This window comes from Spermophilus citellus (assembly GCF_964194105.1).
Source record: "Spermophilus citellus genome assembly, chromosome: 11".
NCBI classification, from domain to species: Eukaryota; Metazoa; Chordata; class Mammalia; order Rodentia; family Sciuridae; genus Spermophilus; species Spermophilus citellus.
In genome coordinates this window covers 105932334-105952823 of record NC_138192.1, presented here as the reverse complement: position 1 = coordinate 105952823, position 20490 = coordinate 105932334, and the positions used below count along the sequence as shown (strand labels likewise).

At 36.4% G+C, this 20490-nt stretch overlaps 1 protein-coding gene and 1 pseudogene across 3 annotated transcripts in view; one reads left to right on the top strand and one right to left on the bottom strand.

Moving 5' to 3' along the window:
- PARD3B (par-3 family cell polarity regulator beta) overlaps positions 1-20490 on the bottom strand; it is a 1004964-nt gene that overhangs the window by 556940 nt on the left and 427534 nt on the right. For both annotated transcript variants that reach the window (XM_081260439.1, XM_081260440.1), the window contains one exon: positions 4827-4936. In XM_081260439.1, the coding sequence (XP_081116565.1) occupies positions 4827-4936 (110 nt within the window). The remainder of the gene's footprint in view (positions 1-4826; positions 4937-20490) is intronic.
- LOC308630493 (heat shock protein HSP 90-beta-like) lies at positions 12324-14476 on the top strand (annotated as a pseudogene). Its single transcript has 2 exons — positions 12324-12562; positions 12708-14476. The product of its transcript is annotated as a heat shock protein HSP 90-beta-like (transcript).

Genomic DNA, 20490 nt, shown 5'->3' with positions numbered 1-20490 from the left:
AATTCAAAAGCTTCTATTTAACTTAAAATTCCGAATTTCTGTGCTATGTGTTGGTAAGAAAAGATGATAATGTGATGAAATAATCTTAATTATTTAATATGTATTTGCAGGGAAGAGAGATCATTCTCTGTTTAATCTCTATCATCATTCCTAATTTGAGAATTGGTGGCTTCCATGTACTATTTTATCCAACCAAAAACTGATAGTTCTTAATATTGTTCTTTTGTTTTAAAATTTAAAGAGTGATAGAATCTTTAGAGAAATAAACACACATACACACACTGGCATGCCATGGCATACAACTGCAGAGTTACCAGACTCCCTGCAACCCATCCCTGGACTTCCAATTTAACAACCCCAAAAATTGCCAGCTTATTTTTACTTATATATGACACATTTGTTTAATAAACAGACCAGTAGTTTCTTAATTTTGGAAATACAAAATAAATAACGGTTTTAGAACAATGTCCTTTACTATCTGAGAACCACCACAGTATTATAATTTTCAAGAATCCACTTTTTAATTTACTCGCCCTGCAGGATCAATTTGCCTTAAGGGTTAAATTCAAAACTATAAACAGTCATTAAAACACAAAACAACTATAGTAGTTAACCGGATATTAAGAAAAAACTCACATCTGTTTTAGAGTTCTGTTCCATCCGCAAATTCAGGAACATCAATTTCAAGGACCTGGTTTTATGGCATGCCCTCAAGCCAAGAACACCAGGTTGCAATCAAGGGAAGGGAGGTAAGACTTCTCATAAGAGAACTTTCCCTAAGAAATATCCTGTGCCCAGGATTCTCTTTCTTTAATTCAAAAGCAGTCAGTAGAACTGGATTTGCTATTGTCTTGGAAGATAAATAGCCATTGCTATCTGCACATTAATAATTGTACTATTCTGGTATGACAGAGGAATAGAGGAAACAAATTTCTGTGCTGTTTATCTGGTGGTACCTTAAGTAACAAATATTGAGATTTGGTTACTTATCAATATAAACAGAACATGAAGTCTGCAGAAAATTTGATATTTCTTATTTAGGCCCATTTTAAAACTACAGCATGTTCCAGAGTGCACATCTTAAATAACCAATTTGTAATAACTTAGCCAAAAATAAGTGCAACTTTTCTAACTTTTAAAAACCACACATCCCTGGGCATCAACGAAAACTTTACCCTCTATGGTAGGCCTAATGAATTGCAACTAAAAATAACAGTCATCAACTGTGGTCTTCAAGGCAATATTTCAACATAATCAAATGTGTCAAATATTCATTCTTCAGATTCTTATGCTGTGGGTTATATGTTTCGTTTCTTGGGAATGATTGCACATAACCCACTTGGGGTCCTGCCATCTGTGAATTGCTTACATATGAACACTATTTAAGAAATGGAAATTTTGATTGTTCCCCCTGCCTTGGATATTGGACTGAAATGCAATTGAACATAGATTTTTTTTAAGCAATTATTTTTTGTAATGGGTGATACATGGCTACATTATCACACATTCCCCATATTCATCATCACTTATCAAATAATGGGAATTAAGTACAGGATAGCTGAAGTTATCGAGGAAGCATCCAGTAAATTCTGGAATCTGAGACATGGAATAGAACCTGAAGTCTCACCTTCCTGAGCTCAGGAGCTTGCCACACAGAAGCTGCTCTGCAATGTGTCCGCAGCTAAGAATGGAGCCTATTGTGTTCCCATGGTTCTCTTACCACTGAGCAAACAATGAAAGTAACTATAGGGCTATATGCAGGGTGACACAAAATGGACTCCTTTGAGAGTCACTGGGGTCACTGTTAATAATTACGCCAGACAAAAGGCTTGAATCAGGACTTGCTGTACACAAGTTCAACCATACTTTCACCAGGGAGAAGAGATGGTCCTCAAAGATCTTCCCATAAATATCTCCAACCATTTCATTAATGCTAAATTCAATTTTACTTTTGTCCCACAGATGCACTATGCAATATAAATGGAATAACAAGAACAGCTGCAATTTTAAATTTTCTAGTACCCATGTTATGAAAAAGTAAAATGAAGCAGGTGAAAATAGTTCTAACAATATATTGTGCTTAACCCAAAATATCAAATATATTATCATTTCAACAGTCAATATAAAAATGATTAATGAGATGTTATTTTTTTTTCACACTTCAGTTTTTGAAAGAGAGTGTGCACATACAAAACTTCAATACATTTCAAATCAGATCAACTCTATTTCAAGAGTTTCACAGCCATGTAAGCTAGTGGCTATCATGCGAGGCAGTGTAGATCTAAATAGTCCACAGATTCAGATATAAAGAAATATATGAATAAAGTTATAACACACACACACAAATTGTATCTTTTTTCTAGGTAAAAATAGATTCGATCTATTTATTAACTTCACCAAGTCTTGCACAGTAGGGCAGTTAAAACATCTGTCTCTTGCCTCGGGTGAACCAAATTTTTGAACTTATAAATATTTTCCAGACAGATTCTTTTGGGGGAATAGAGAAATGACTGAGATTAATTATTAATTATCAAACAGGCTAATTGCTGAGAATTTTGTAGGGCTTTTTTGTAGAATTTTATATGTGCATTGCTTTCCTAAGTCCAAAACAAATATACTGAGCACCTTCCACATTTGGGTAATAGATATATAATGATAAGTCAGGCCCTGTGCTTGTACCTGGAGATGTTAAGGCTTATGAGTGTCATGGAAATTATTTTACACTAAAGCAAGAGAAGTATAAAATGTGTTTCTATCCCATGGCAAGTCAAGAACCAGACTCTACTTTTAGCGTCCCAGGCTGTCATGCCCAGAGACACTGAGAGAAAAGGAGGAAATACCCTTTTTCCTTTTTACTCTGGATAAAACTGTTTTCCTTTTTACTCTGTGGGAAAAAAAAATGAGGTATAAGGATTTAAGTCCCAATATTTCCTTGTGAAAAAGGATATGCATATCTCTAGTAATAGTTTGTCGTCCTGCCTCATACCCTAACTTGTGGCACTCACAATGTGATATTTTGGTGAGACTACGAAATCTATTAGAAAGATAATAGCCCTATAATTTCCTTTTAGGGAAAGCAATATCAGTAACATTTTAATTGATGTAAGTGCTGCATTTATGTAATGAAAAGATAAACTTTGCTGGATTTTGTATATGCAAACAACGATCAAATACACTCTCATTTTAGGTTATGCAGATACCCTAAAAATCAACACTAAATTGTAGTTATTCTCTTTTATGCAATTATTCTCTCATTTATATAGTCCTCTTCCCCCAAACTAATATATTTAGGCTTAACATGGTCTCAATCAGAGGGTTACCAAAAAAAAAAAAAAAAAAAAAAAAAAGCTAGCAGACCTTACCACATACTGGTCTTGTTTGTATTCATCATTAAAGTAGACCACACACACCTGATTTTTATTAAAGTTCCATTACATATAATTCCTTAAAAGGATAGAGTTTTAAGTAGAATAGTGAGAGAACATTACATCTAAAATACTTTCAAGACATTTGCTTGCTTATTTAAGGGAAGAAATATGGCAAAATATTACCACAAATGTATTAATACATGCCCAGTGGTTTGGTATAGCAACTCTTACCTCATAACATTAGCACTGGCTCTTGATAAGAAAGCCATGGACCAAACTGGGAGAATTTGTTTAATCTATTTGGCATTCTGATAAACCTATAATATGTTGCTTTTTTTTTTCCCTAACGGTGCTATAGATACACTCAAAATAGAAGACTTGCTTTTAGGAGCTAACTTTTTAATATGGTTATATTGTTAAGGATGCCCTATTGCAATGATATGTAGACATTAATTGAAATCTAACTCTAAGGCTATTTGGATGAATGAAGTTCAATTACAACTTTTCAAAGCAAGTAGGAATTAGCATAAAGATCCCACAGTTCTATATGGAAGGAAGATGTAATCTCTTCAGGAAATTATTCTCCATTTAACCTATGGATTGTAAGTATAGCAGTTATAAGTATATCTGGTTATAAGGAGTTTGGGTATATAATTTTATTTTTATCTGGATTTTAATTTTATGATGGATTCTAGAAATCTAATAGTCACAGCACATATTCATGATATTGAAAATGTGAAACTGTATTACTATTTATCCTGATATGGCTTTGCAAAGCATTGTGTTATTAGAGAAAAAACATGTAGACTTAATCTTTGGGTATTTTGAAGCCACAGGATGAAGGACATGCAGTGGTACAGCATGCAAATTCAAAGCCTGGTCTTTTGTTAATGGGGGGTGACAGGGGATGCCGGAATTGACTCAGGAACATTCTGCATATGAGCTATAACCCCAGCCTTTTTTTGATGTTATTTTGAGACAGGGTCTCAGTAAATTTCCCAGGATGACCTAAAATCCTCCTGCCTCAGACTCCTAAGCCGTTGAGATTACAGGTGTGTGCTACCACATCTGGCTACAAAGCATGATCTTTTCAGCCAGATCACTTGGGTTAATTTCCTGGCTCTGCCACCTCCTATGTGGCCTTCAACAAATTTCTAAACCTCCTTCTGTTTCAATTTCTTTATCAGTAAAATGAAGATAAAAACTTAACCTTGAAGCAGAAGTTTAGATGACAACTGAACAACGCTGAAAACAGAGTTTGGCACATAATTGATACTATATATAATGGCCCTCACGGAACCTATGTACTATTAATAGATTGTACTATTATAACTACCACTGTATATCTTTGCAAAAGATTTCTAATTATTAATTTCCTTTCCAGACTGCAAAGCCCCAGTTAGTCTATGGGTAAGGACTTTGATCTCTTAGTAGAAATGCAAAGGGCAGGATACTTACTAAAACAACAGGTTTCAGACTCTGGCCACTGGGGTGTGAAGAGCTTGGCTGGGCATCAGCAGGTGGCCCTGGAGCTGGGTCACTGCTTCTCCTCACCAGCAGTGGAGTGCCTGCAATACAAAACAGGAGGTGAGAGGTCAAAAGGGCCCTGGGGGAAAGAGAGTACATGGCACAACTGTGCTTTAATTAAAAAGGTTTACAACATGCTTTTATGTAAAAATATTCTTTCTAAGGATGCTTGTAAATTAGTGAATTTAATGATCTTTTGTCATCTGTATACAGAGTGACATGTGCAAACAAAATTTTTCAACTCTCATCTTCCCCCCACTTGAATTTCAAAACAAGCCATTGCATTGAACAAAAACTGTTAGGCAATGCACACATGGATAGAGGGGAATTTAAAAAAGGATCTAGAAAATATATGTGAATATTAAAAAGAATGATTATCCAGAAGACAGATGAAGAGGTTCATACAGTCAGTCTAAATTGCCATTCAGTAGAGCTAGAAGTGTAGTTATTATTGCCATTTGGTGCTTCTCAAATCTTTTGAACAACGATACATCCTGAAATAAATTATTTGCTGGGGTCATAGCATTAATGTCTATTTAAGTAAACAAAGAGATTGGTTCCATTCACTTTCCTTTCTTTCAAAGTAGATAAAATTGATAAAGAAAATAAGTTAGTTCTTCTAAAAATATACCCTGATTTCTTTTTAATTTAATAAAGGCTTCCACTATTAAATATTTGAGTCAGTTATTAAATTCTGAAAAAAAAAGATCATACTATTAGAAAGTTCAAATGAAATTCAACCTTAGCAGAGCTGGCAGCCTAAGTACTCCATTTGCAATTAGGCCTAAAATAACATTTTATATGAAATTGGCCACTATAGAGAAAAGTCCTTAAAAAAGTTTTTAAATCTGCTTGCGGTTTAAAAATCACTTTCACATAAAAATTAACATTTTATTTGTGTGCTTTTGGGAAAAGACTTGAAAAGAGTTGAAATGCAATTTCCCATTTATCAATATTCTGAAAATAATTCCCAAACCTCTGAAGCTATTGCAATTTAAAGGAACATTTATCATCTATGTTTTAAGTTATGTATAAAACTGATTTTATATGTATATCAACATTCTTGTTTTGTACAAAACACAGAATTGTTAATATTTTTCATCCTTGTCCAGATAGGAGTTGGTTTTTGAAATGTAAGTTATTTCATAATCAGAAATTAACATGCTACTCAAGATACAGACACCATGCCAGGAAGGTATTATTATATCTAAGTTCCCATTCCTTTCTTTTTTATTAATGGCTATAGCCCTACATTATTCCCCACCCTTTCCATCTCCATCTCCAAAATTTCTTAAGCAACTGTCATACCTATAATTGTATGGTTGGCAAATCTTTTCCTAAATAAAATATGAAAAAAAACAAGAGTAAAAAGCAAGAGAAAGTACTAAGAAATCTAGTCTCACACAGTATTTTCCCCTTTTTCAGGTGATCTGAAGAACAAACTCCTTTCAGTCTAAGCTCTGGAATTACTAGCAACATGAAATTTTGAACATGTCAGTCTGGGTGCAGTACCCTCAGAAGCACCTGTTATCTTTAAAATCACAAAGAAAACGGAGTAAACTCCATCAAACTTTGGCTTTTTCCCCAAACATTTAACCTGACTAGGACAGTATACCTCAATAATCCTAAAATGGACAACACAAATAACCAAAAAACAAGGAATACCATGGGTCACCAATGTGTTTCCTTATCGTCAAAAACAAGTTAATTTAGAGGCACAGAAATGGAAATCTTAGGGACAATTTTGGTTATAATGGTTTTTCAGCTGAGACATATACCTATGTATGTCATATGAATATGTGCCTGTAACAAGATTTTTCTTGGTTAATAAACACTCTTTTTAAAAAGAACTACTGTAGATAGTTTTCTTTAACTTTAAGGATATATGCCCATGTCTTGTCACACTCTCCATCTTTATTTTAATGACAAAAGGTTATCTTTCTTAAAGACATATTTTTAAAGTAGAACACATTCAGCTTTGTGAATTCAATCAATATGCTACAGTATTAGTATGACTTCCCAGAAGGTGATAGTTCAGTTTTGCACCAGTGCATCATCTATTGGGGCATTTAAAAGGAGGAGATGGTGGCCATTACTATGTACAGATTTCACATTTTTATTGATGTGTTGAAAATTAATTTTATTAATAATTAACACATAAAAGCAAAAACCCTAAAGCCACACAAATAAACTGTATGATGGCTAGATCTTCAACATACCCTTAGCTCATCAGAAAAAAGTTTTCTTCTGTTTTTTTTTTTTTTAACTTCACATTTGAATGTCTCCTGTTGAGACACTTTCCCATTTTTTTTGGCTGTCTTAATGTGTTAATAGCAAGTGCAAATTATTCCATATTGGAATTAATAATGAGCATTTTAAAATATGAACTGTTATCTCAGAGAGTTAACAACTTTTCCTCGTATTATTTTTCCAGTCACCAACCCCCGTTTGAGGGTGGCTGTGAGGAAGAGACTGAGTTACAGCTTAAAGACAGTGAGATACATTGTGATGTATAATGGAAGGCAAATAATGGCAAGGACTGAAGATGATCTGGGTCCATGCTTGGATATACAGAGAAGTCACGTTTCCCAAACAAAGCTAACTAAAATAAGGAGTAGACAAATCTATCCAGTTTTATGGAGACCTCCCTTCCATGGGACAAATGAACATAACCTCTGCATTGAAGGAGTTTACAATTTAACAATAGAGAATAGATGCTAATACCACTAACTGTCATGTGGACAGGGCAATGGGTTTTTGAGTCAAATGATCTGACCTTCCCATTGGCTGGTTCTGTGACATTAGGCTTGAACTGCTCTGTGACACAGTCTCATTGCTTAAAACCTGCTAGTAATAACATATCATGGAGCTGATGGGAGGTGGAAATAAAACACAAGGAATGCCTAGGATGTGGCACTACCCATTATGTAATACAGGCAGACAATCCACCCTCTTCCCCTGTCCTACCCCCATGAGAAAGAAGAAATAGCTCCTGTTGCAAATAGCATTCTCTGCTCAAATATCTGAACTTCTGAAAGGCAAGTTAATTTTCATGGAATGATATGTCAATGAAAATAGTAAAATCTAATTTTGTGCGAAGCTAGATATAGCCTTACAATAGAAGTCAAAGCTTTCAAGGAAAAAAAAAAAAATATATATATATATATATATATATATATATATATATATATATATATAGGATGGGAAGTTAAAAAATGGGAGAAAATGCTATTCATTAGTATTTCTTTCAGGTAATTAGGAAAGACTCTGATTTTAAAGGAAGAAGCCTTTAGTTCAGCTCAAGAACGATAGTATTCTGTGAAATCATAGCTAAAAGCCACTAGAGGCAAAACTCAAATAAAATAAGGAATATTAAGAACTTTAATGCATGAAGTCCTACATAATGGCTGATATTTTCCCACTCAGTTAAATATTTGAGAATCTACTACACACCAGGACATTTACAAGCAGAGGGACAATGACATTAAGACGAGTAGTTATGGTGCTTACTCTCCGCTTAGATTTCAGAGAAAAAAAAATGTGGGGACAAAGAACATTTCAGCATATTATGAAGGTAGGTAAACTCAGATGAGTTATGTGTGGATACTTGGAGAACCCATACCAACAAGCACACCAAACACTCCAGAGTGGATGAAGTCCCTATTTTATTTAGCCAGATACTCTGAAACAATGGAAACCAAAGAGATGGAGACTTGGAGCAGGAGAAGAGTCCTTGACTGGGCATGCAACTGCTGGTGATTTCATCCTCACGTAACAGAATTTTACCATGTTAAGAAAAACTCACTTCCTACTGGAATACTGCCTATGTATTCTCAGGGCTTATACCACACTCCAGAAAATCTCATACAAACACTCACTGTAACCACTTCAAGAAGATGGCGAGACTCCTCAGGTTCTTCAGGTTTTGACACAGCATTGGTCAAACCATAGCCTCATGGAAGAATAAAGTAGAACCAGTTCCCAGGTGCCCATAGATGATGGTGCATCTTCCCATTGCTGAGTAATCAACATTTTAGTGATCATGAAGTTGGTGATCAAAGGGATACCTTTATTTATGCAATGGCCCCTTTAAGTATCACTAAGGCAGCCCAAAGGGGGGCCGCCTAATTCGGTTTGAGGAATAGAATTTTGAAAGAGGAAACAATTAATTAAAGGCTCAAGTTGCTATGCCAATGGGTCAAGCAAGTTATGAAGTCCAGCACAAATGTAAGGTGTTTTCTATATATATCTGTTTATATAGAAACACACACACACATACATGCATGCACACACACACACACACATACAACTAGATGGATGCTTTCCACATTGAAGGATGTGTTTGGATAGACCTGGCTTAAATGACAGGTGATATAATTTAATATTAAGTTTGGGGGCTTTGAAGAATAGGCTCTTATAGAGACTGAAACCAAGGTCCTGAAGAATCAATCATAACGCATGCTGATATAGGTGGCAGAAAAAAGCAAACAATGGTTTTAAACATAAGACTCACATCAAAAGTCACAAAGGCACATGGTCTAAATTGTACAATGTGTAGCAGCAGAGATTTATTTATTTAAAGATGGTTAATGATCCTCCTGAGTAAAACCAGAAGCCCAGCTTGTCACCAATATTGGTGCCATTTCATCCCAGGGCAGTCACAGTCAAAGTGCTGACATGACATTCTGTAAGATGGGGCCTCCAGCATGGAGAAGCTGGGAGTGCAATGTCAAGATGCAGGGCCTCTGCAGTCACAGGCAGAAATGGGGAGAGAAACTGGAGGATGACGTGGGGGGATTTGGCAATTGATGACATATACTTGCAAATGAGAAGGAGCATAAAACAGATATGTATAGCCCATCTTCGTCTTCTACTTCTTGCTTGGAATAGAGCAATAGGGATGTTTTGGCAGCTGTTATGATTCGTTTCAGGGAAAATACAAACCTAGGCTTCAGCCCACTGAGCATTAGACTGATTTGCTTTGAATCTAAAATGCTTGGTATGCCTGAGAAACCAAAGACTAGATTTTCAATTGTTCAAATTCATGAAGATTAATACAAATGAAGTTGATATTGAAAATCTTATTGGCTTCCAGAATGGGTGGGTAGAGGTGAAAACAGGAAAAATGCAAGAATCAGTGTAGGTTCATTAATGTCAATTTAATATTAAGTTTGGGGTCTTTGAAGAATAGGCTGTTATACAGCCTATTCGTCATTACAAAATGACGAGAAATCCAGTATTATATTCTACCCCTCAATCCTTAGAAAGAAAGGGTATCTAGAATCATGAGTAGCTAGCAAAGCCATAGAGGAGAGAGGGGGTGGGGATATGGAGAAGGGAATTGGGATTAATATGATAACGTGTTAATGTGCAAATAGGGAAAGGCCATTTAAAAACAAAAAGTCTCAACTTTCCCTAGCTGTAGTAAATTCCTTCAGTGTTATTGAATTATCAAATTGCCAAAACACTTGGATGGTTGGAGGGAAAGAAAAAAAAAAACTTGCCTTCCAATACCGCTGACACTTAAAATAAAAGACAAATATAAACATTAAAAAGTGCCTCAAATTGAAATACTTTGAAATTGATACATCTTTCACATTGATCATGAAAGCAAATTACAAATGGCCAAAATTCTTATAGATTAAGAGAAGTTAAAGAAATTGGGAAAAAAAAATTCTGTGAGGTAATTCATTATTAATAGTATGGTAAGACATTATCATTGGCTGCATCTTGGTTTCATATAGTACATTTCCTTAATAGACTCTGCAATTAGCACCAGGAATAAGTACCTTGCAATTATCTTGAACTTTAATGAAACTTACTGAATGAGCCTGACACGAAAATATGGGTTTCTACTGCAGAAATATGTGCCTTCTAAAGGTGACTCTGTCATTATGTCACCCTCAGAAAGCTGTTTTGCCTCAAAGTCCACCCTTTCCTCATCAGCGACATGAGTACTGTTGGAAGAGCATGTCAAAGTCCCATTCCAGATCTACAGAGAGGATCTAGAATTTATATAGCCAATAAAAAAATTGAAGTACGAGAAAATAGGTTCCTAGTCTTTTGGACTTGATTTCTACTACATTTTTATTCACCTGACTCTTCTCTACCATGAGGGTCACATCCTCTGTGATTAAGTGCACAGAAGTTAGGGGAATAATTTCTTTTCATTAGCAATTCTTTAAATCTCAAGAAATCAGCAAAAAGAAAGATTCTGATAGGAAGATACCGATAATAGGAAAGGGTGGTGAAAACTGATTATCTAAGGGGCAAACATAAACACATGGTCATATGGGCATCTCTCTTCTGGAGTGCCTCTCCCTTGCAAATGATTTACATGCCTTGCCAGTATTCCTATTACTCCTGTCAAACCTCAGTAAAAGACCAGTGAAAGTGGTACATCATTTGTTTTTGGAGACAACTAGATTTTCTTATAGTAAGGAGTTTTATGGGTATCAGATTGGGCTTTTCAATTGATACCTAACAAACTCCACAGTACCGAAATCTGGAGACCCATAAAAAAATGGTAATAGTATCAATAGCCATGCAATTTATGGCCAAGTAGCGAGAAGAGATCACTTTCACTGCAGGAGTGCCTGACCTGCTTTGGTGCCTGTCTGTGATGAATGCAGCAGCTGTGACATGCATTCAAACGATGAGATGGAAAATCCACACAAGAGAAACAAAGTCAAGTTTTAGCTGTGCAGAAATTTTAGTCTTAAATATCACCACATTAGGAAAGAGACTCCCAGTATTGCTATAAAAGGAACAAGGAAGTTCAAGATAACTAACACTTAATACCATTTTTCTTTCATTCAGATTGCAAAATCCGTGCTTGTTCAATACACAATGGCACAAATGCAAGTAATTCACAGAAAAGTCACAGAATTCACAATGGATATGAATGAACACATGCATGATAAAGCTCTTTCAGTATATGAAAAGCTGCTTAAATTGAGTTGGAATGCCACTGCTACAAAAACAAGACTTTTTTTTTTTTAAACTTAGTTTCTCTGAAGATGTTTGTGTTTTCAAACTGAAGTGTATTTTTGCCACATTCCTGAGAGTACAGGTTTTTCAACTATGGAAGTTTTCACATATAATCCAGCTAATAGATACAAATTTACAATTTTGCTAATTACATAAACTGTTATAACATCAGTTTGTCATTCCATTTAAAGTCAGTTAATGGCAGGTCTTGGACATGCACCTGGTTGGCAAAAGAGCCATGACAAGACACAGGATGCTTACAAAGGTCTTGGTCTCTGCAAGGCAAATGCTCTATGAAAGAGATAAAATAATAAGAAATACAAATAAAGATACATGAGTTGATAAGCTCTTGAGTCACATCCACACAGCCTAGGCGTCTCGAGCCAGTCGTATAATGTTTGGGCCCAGCCTACTCTAACACAGTCCTTTGTCTTCAAGATGCCAGAGGAAGGGCACCATGGAAAGGAGGAGGTGGAGACATTTGTCTTTCAGGCAGAAATTGCCCAAGTCATGTCTTTCATTATCAACACCTTCTATTCCAACAAGGAAATTTTCCTTTGGGAATTGATCACTAATGCTTCTAACACTTTGAACAAGATTCACTATGAGAGCCTGACAGACCCTTCCAAGTTGGACAGTGGCAAAGAGCTAAAAATTGACATCATCTCCAACCCTCAGTAAAGCACTCTGACTTTGGTGGACACAGGCATTGGCATGACCAAGGGTGATCTCATAAATAACTTGGGAGCCATTGCCAAGTCTGGTACTAAAGCATTTATGGAAGATTTTCAAGGCTGGTGCAGACATACCCATGATTGGGTAATTTGGTGTTGGATTTGATTCTGCCTACGAGGTGGTAGAGGTGGTTGGGAAAGTGGTTCTGATCACAGAGCATAAACAATGATGAACAGCATGCCTGGGAGTCTTCTGCTGGGGGGATCCCTCACTGTATGGGCTGATCATGGTGAACCCATTGGCCGGGTTAATAAAGTCATTCTCCAACTCAAAGAAGAACAGACAGAGTACTTAGGGGAGAGATGGGTCAAAGAAGTGGTGAAAAAGCATTCACAGTTCATAGGCTATCCATTATTTAGAGAAGGAATGAGAAGGAAATCAGTGATGATGAGGCAGAGGAAGAGAAAGGTAAGAAAGATTAGGAAGACAAAGATGATGATGAGAAACCCAAGATTGAAGATGTGGGTTCAGATGAGGAGGATGACACTGGTAAGAAAAAAAAAAGATGATTAAGAAGAAATATATTGATCATGAAGAACTGAACAAGACCAAGCCCGTTTGGACCAGAAACCCTGATCCCATCACTCAGAAAGAATATGGAGAGTTCTACAAGAGCCTCACCAGTGACTGGGAAGACCATCTAGCAGTCAAGCACTTCTCTGTAGAAGGCCAGTTGGAATTCAGGAAACTGCTGTTCAGCCCTCAGCAGGCTCCCTTTGACCTCTTTGGGAAGAAGAACAACAACATCAAGCTATATGTCCATCATGTGTTCACCATGGACAGTTGTGATGAGCTGATACCAGAGTATCTCAACTTTATTCATGGTGTTGTTGACTCTGAGGACCTGCCCCTGAATATCTCCTGAGAAATGCTCCATCAGAGCAAAATCTTGAAAGTCGTCTGCAAAAACATTGTGAAGAAGCAACTCGAGCTCTTCTGGGAGTTGGCAGAAGACAAGGAGAACTACAAAAAAATTTATGAGGCATTCTCTAAAAATCTTTAGCTTGGAATCCATGAAGATTCTACTAATCAGTGATGCCTTTCTGAGCTGCTGTGCTATCATACCTCTCAGTCTGGAAATGAGATGACTCCTCAGTCAGAGTATGTCTCTTGCAAGAAGGAGACACAGCAATCCATCTATTACATTACTGGTGAAAGCAAAGAGCCAACTCTGCTTTTGTGCAGCATGTGTGGAAGTAGGGAAGTAGGGCTTTGAGGTAGTATACATGACTGAGTCTATTGATGAGTACTGCATGCAGCAGTTCAAGGATTTGAAGGTTTGATGCCTGGTCTCTGTGACCAAGGGAGACTTGCAGCTACCTGAGGACAAGGAGGAAAAAAAGAAAATGGAGGAAAGCAAGGCAAAGTTTGAGAACTTTTGTAAACTCATGAAAGAAATCTTGGATTAAAAGGTGGATAAGGTGACAATCTCCAATAGGCTTATGTCTTCACCCTGCTGCATGGTTACCAGCACCTATGATGGAAAGACAACATGAGGTGGATCATGAAGGCCCCGGGTACTTTGAAACATCTCTACAATAGAGTACATGATGGCTAAAAAGCACCTGGAGATCAGCCGTGGCCACCCCATTGTGGAGCAAAAGGCAGAGGCAAACAAAAATGACAAGGTTGTCAAGGACCTGGTGTTGCTGCTATTTGAAACTGTGCTGCTCTTTTCTGGCTTCTCTCTTGAGGACCCCTAGACCTACTCCAATCATATCTACTGCATGATAAAGCTAGGCCTAGGCATTGATGAAGGTGAAGTAACAGGAGAAGAACCAGCAACGCTGCTCTTGATGAGATACCCACTTCTTGAGGGTGATGAGGAGGCATTTTGTATGGAAGAAGTAGATTAGGAGTTGCCACTGAGAAATCTGCCCTCAATATAGTGTCCCACCGGGCTTTGCTGCTGATTAATGTTCTAGTGGCTTTATCTCCTATCCTTGGAGTCTTAAGGCGGGAAACAAGGGCCTAAAGTCCCCATCTCCTGTCTAGTTTAGCAGCAGAGTTGGATGTTGTATTATGTTTTGGTGGTGTTGTTTTATTTTGTTCTAAAATTAAAGTATACAAAATAAAGAAGATACAGTATTATACAGAAAAAAAGATACATGAGTTAATAAATCCAAATAAAGTATAATGAATCACAGAGGTGAAGGAAAGGAATTCAACACGTGCATGTTAACCTTTAGTTCATTATTCTGGTTTTCAAGGGCCTCAGTGGTTTCCCCCAACCTACTTCTCTAATTACATCTTCTACTGTATTCTTTGCCCCGTGGTATACGCCAAATAGGATCACCTGCTATGGCTTAAAAAATGCCCTGCATCCTCCGACCTCTAAATTATCACTTCTAATATTATAATCAGTTATAATACTGCTTCTTTTTAAAGGTCTGCTCCCAACAGTAATAAACAATTTCTACTTCTTGGGAACACTCAGATGCAGCTATGTCATGAAGCTAATAAAGAGTAACTTCAAGGGCCCTCATTTGCATGGATTCCCTGCAAGATCTCAGGAGGACCCTTAGTTACATGATCACATGACTATGACCTTGTAAAATTTACCTATGTAAAAAACTTTAATTGTCCCTTCCATCATAGGTCCCTTCTAATCACTTCAATGTCCCTTCTATCACACTCTTCTTTCTATTGGTTGATACTGCCATCAGTGTCCAAGAGCCTTTCTAGAATCCAGTAAAGGGGAAACTGAGTTGATGATCTATTTTGTTTGAATACAGTAGGTTGTTTTTGTGTGGTTCACAGATTCTAGTTAGTGCTGGTCATTCTAGCGAATAATATATAACAGTCCCATTTGCCATCATCTATGTCCCCTCATCTAAGTGTATCAGCTTACCCACTAATATATATAGGCCAAGTGACATAATGACATGACTGTGCTCTTTCTGTATCCAGCACTAGAAGTATATGGGTACTGGAAGATAAACAAGATTTGAAGTATACAAAGCCAGAAACTAGGCTATGAAAAATTCTTTCATTCACCAGATGTATAAAATTGTATGTAGATAATTCAGTTCTCAACGACACCTTGACAAATGGGAAGTTCTTACCTAACTGGAATATACTTAAAAATGCAGCATAGAATTAAATTTCTCATGCTAGTTAGACACAATCCTATAGCAATTTCACAGATTACAGAGAATATATATGAAGCACCATGGTTATACATCTCAAATAGCACTTCTTAAACAAAAAACCATTTTGATTACTTGAGCTAAAGATTGAATTTTCTACTGAAGAAAGATTTTACATTTCTTATGGAGAAGTGATTAAAGACTATGCAGCCAAAAAATTATTGAAAATTGCACAATAATGATATATATTGAGGTGTTAATATATTTTTAATTAATAAGATTTTTTAATATTTTGTCATCTATATTTTTTAAAATTTGTAACTTTTTTCTCATTCTAATAATTAATTTACATATATACTTTTTTGTGTTCAGAAATTTTGTTCCTTTCCTTAAATAGCAATTTCCCTCAATTGCATATAGTTAGAGCCCCACAAAATATTGATCTGCTTCTATATCTTTTTAGATTGTCATATTATGTTTTCTTTTATGTATATAGTTGTGTTTTTCTGATGTTTTATTAAGTCATTTAACATATGTTTAATGAACAGCTAAAACATGCCAGGCAGTTCCAGGCACTCCAGATACATCAGTATCCAACATACAAAGGTGTTGCTATGGAAGAGTCCGTGGGTTGTTAGGGAAGATGGATAATAAATAAGCAAATATATAACATGGGCATTTAAGACTGGGTAAAGACCTTAAATACGGATGTGAGAGAAAAAGTGATGGAGGAGGGAAGGTGAAACAAAAGCATGTAAGCTTTTTCATGGCAAGTAACTCACCTGAGCTAATTAACAGAGTGGGCCCTTAACAGACATATTTGAAAGGGAACCAAAAAGGGTCATAGAAACAAAGGTGGAGCTCAAAATCCAGAAATCTTTGGAACCTGAAAAGTCCTAGACAAGGAAATTTTCCGTATCACAAAAAAGGGTCTGCATCCACAATATGTAAATAAACCTGCTACTGTCAGGTTTGTTTCCCCTTAACCAACACTTTTTTTTCTTTAGCATCAACATTTATTTTAAAACAAACACCATTCACACTAATGCTGCATATGTTATCACCCTTGCAACTTAATGATAAATGAGCATAAAAGTGACATCAACACCAATGCTAAACAACTCCAGAAGACGTTCTGAAATATTGATCATGATCTTGTCAATTACTGTGGTTTATGAAGGAATCAATTGCTCTGTCATTTGATCTTTTGGTTTTCTATAGTTTATAGTCTTGGAGCCTAGGTATTTATGAGATTTATGGCAACCCATGGAGTAGCTGGAAAGATAATAGTTGAATTTACCTGAAAAGATTCTTTGGAAGAACTGAATTTTAGACACAATTTTGAAATCCACAAGATATATGAAATTATATATTGGTATAAACTAAGACATTTATAGTGAGTAGATGGACACATGGTTTTAGAGACTCAAAAATGGACATCCAAGCAGGGATACTGGTAAAATGAACCACGTGACTAGAGAAGCAAGTAACTGGGGAGACTCTGATTCTGGTTAGAACATTGTAGCAAAACAAAAAGGTGGAAGAGTTTTCATTCTAAGAGTGGTGAGGCTTCCAATGAAAGACAATCTATAGCATTTTTTCTAGAGTACTGAGGAACTGGTTAAAATGTACTTTGGAAAGACATTTGTACCTAACAAATGTATGAAGATCTTGACTAAAAGAACAGTGAAGGGATCTTTTCCCCATGGTTTGATAATTTCCTTATGAAAACTGTGCACCTAATGTGGGGATTTGGACGTGGGATGATTATGTGATTCATTGTGGAGCACATTTGGAATGGCTCATTGGTGCAGTGATGCTGGTCGGAACCAGGCACTTATGGAACCATTGTTTTGTTCTACATTTTAGTCAAGAGCTCCCAGGGAGGGCAGAGCAGCCACTAAAAGAATTCTTCATTAGCTCTTTCCTAGAAGAAAAAGGGATGCATGACTTCAGGCCACTGAGTTGCAGTTGCAAACAATTACTGGCAACATCAAAGTACTAAATTCACATCACCTCGGTCCTCCCTGATAAATGAGAAACATCCACAAATCAATTTAAGGCATCCTGGTCACAAACCTATAAGATTTATCAGCTGCATTTGAAACCTTTGATCATTACATTTTATTAGATCATTGAAAATCCCTGAAAGAAGTGGAGGAAGTGGTGGGCCATGGAGCCACTGTTATCTCTAAGAACGCTCAAAAGGTGGTTTTATTCCACTGTCCATGTGCGTAAATGCTGTTTTCTGTATAGTATCAAAAAGTCTCCCAGGCCCTTTCTTTTCCTGATGGATGTGGTAGGCATAGTTTATACTTAACAGCACTTAAAATTCTAAACAAGTGTCAATCAACTGCAGCTTAATCCAGAAAACACAGAATTGGGCTTCTCTAGCCTAATTAAAGGGCCAGAAGAAAATCTATCCTTCCTGCATGGAGCCTTTCCCAACATTTGCCACTGTGATTTGCAACCTCATCTGCTGACCCATTGTTGCTCCTGGAGTCCAGGAACCAGCCATTACCTCAGGCATCTTTTACCCTATATATTCAATAGGGAGAGGTCATATTCTGTCCTTGATGTGGAACTGGTCCAGCTGTCCAAGCTTTTTTGACCTCAAATTAGATAACTGATATCTAATCCATTTGAAAGAACTCTGCAAGACCACCCAGGTGTTTCATATGGCTGCTGTCCTGTTACTAAATAGGTCCATTACACAAGCTGGAGAACATTATCCCAGCTGACTAATTCACCCAACGGCAGAGTGAGGCAATGATCCACGAACCATTATTGACTTTTCTGTGCAACTCCTGGCATCAAATTCAATGTACATCAAAATGCAAGAGAATAGGTACAAAAGTAGATTTTGTTTCTGATTCCTCAGGAAGAGGAAAACTGCGTAAAAATTATTTAAGTTCCAACTTTCAAAGGAAAAGCAGATGTAGAGTGTCTGCTAAAGTATGGGAAAAATAGAATTTGGTTAGAATTTAAAATGTTTCCCATAAATGGGTTTTTGAGAATCACAGGAATGGATGGGATTGGTTGGATTATAAATAAGTTAAAAAAAAAAGTCAATGAATGAGAAATCCAACATTCTTTAAGGGATTGTCAGAACTAGAAAATTCATTTCACTGTTTTCCCTACAGTTCCTAGGAATGAATACACCATACTATCCCAGAACATGAAATTATAATAAACTTGAAGGTAATACTTGTTTTATCTACCTTCTATCACAAGTTCATTATGCTTCTATTTCACTACCCATAAGTACTGAATTACACTAGCTTAGTATTTGTTGTAACTTAATAGCATGACATAGACAATATTGATAAGAAGTCACAATTTAAAGTAGAATCTACTAAGATGAGAGGGAATCTGATAACAAAATTTAACACACAGACCTATCACCTATGGCAAACATTAAATTGAAAGGTGCTGATATAAGGCTGGTATCTAAATCATCCACTTTTGAACTTGTCAATTGCTCCTGAGCCAAGCATCCTTTAATTTGAGATGAAGGATCACAATCTCATCTTTCAGGTCTTTTCAGGGCAAGCAAACCAATACACACAGTGTTGTTACAGAAAATAAGAAATCACCTTTAAGAGCTCTGTATGCAAGCTCAGATGCCGTCAGAACTCTTCGTGTGACACTTGTTCAGGTCATTCCACTCTATTTAATTAATTAATTAATTAATTAATTTAGATTTGTTAAAAAAATGACAGCAGAATGTATTACAATTCTTATTACACTTATACAACACAATTTTTCATATCTCTGGTTGAATATAAAGTATGTTGACACCAATTCGTGTCTTCATTCATGTACTTTGGATAATGATGTCTATGACATTCTACCACTGTACTTTATTTATCTGAATGGGATCACACACAGGCACAGAGTTGCTTTCACAGAGAAGATATGCGGGCCTCAAAATGAAGTATGCTAAATGGTTAGGCATGCCAGTGACATCGCAATAACTTTCACTTTTTTCCTTCCATATATACAACTAAGTGGGATGTGTGATGGTTATCTTTCTAGTTTGCCACTGTCTTTGTCTGTATGTTCTTAAAGTTGATCTAATATTTTCACAAAAGGTTTGTGTGTCCATAGCCTCTGGCCACTTTCAAAAGTAGCTTTAAAATAGTCTTCAAAGAGAAAAAAAAAAAAAAAAACAGCAATTTCAGACTAGTCTTACATATTACAGTAAAAAGACTACCCGGCAAATGCTGGATTCTCAGCAAAGCATATGAGTAACATATTTTAGCCAAGGGTGAGGAAACAGACCCTCTTGCTGGATGGGAAGAGATGCGAAGTCACATTACAAAGGGACACACTGCTAAGACGGGAGGAGTCTGTGGCCATGAAACAATTTACCACTGCCTCCAGTGCTATACTCTGATTTTATAAGCTCTTATGTTTAGAATACAGATTTCATAAGCCCTTATGTTTAGAATAGATTCCGTTTCCTATCTAAAACAAACATATGGTATCAAACAGTCTTTTAATGCTCAGATTTAAATTAGTTTTAAAGAGATAAAAAGACTGAAATAGTTCTGCTATTTGTACATGCTTAACAACAATATTTATATCGACATATTGGAAGAGGAAATGTTAAGTTCCCTATATCTCACTGGGCCTACAGCTTCATTTTAGAAGGAACACATTTACCTAAAATATTTACAATGTTCTATATGGATATGACAGAACAACTAGTGGCCCTATCTCCAACAACTTTACAGCACTCCAAAACACCTCATATCTAAATTACACTGCTGGCCCTG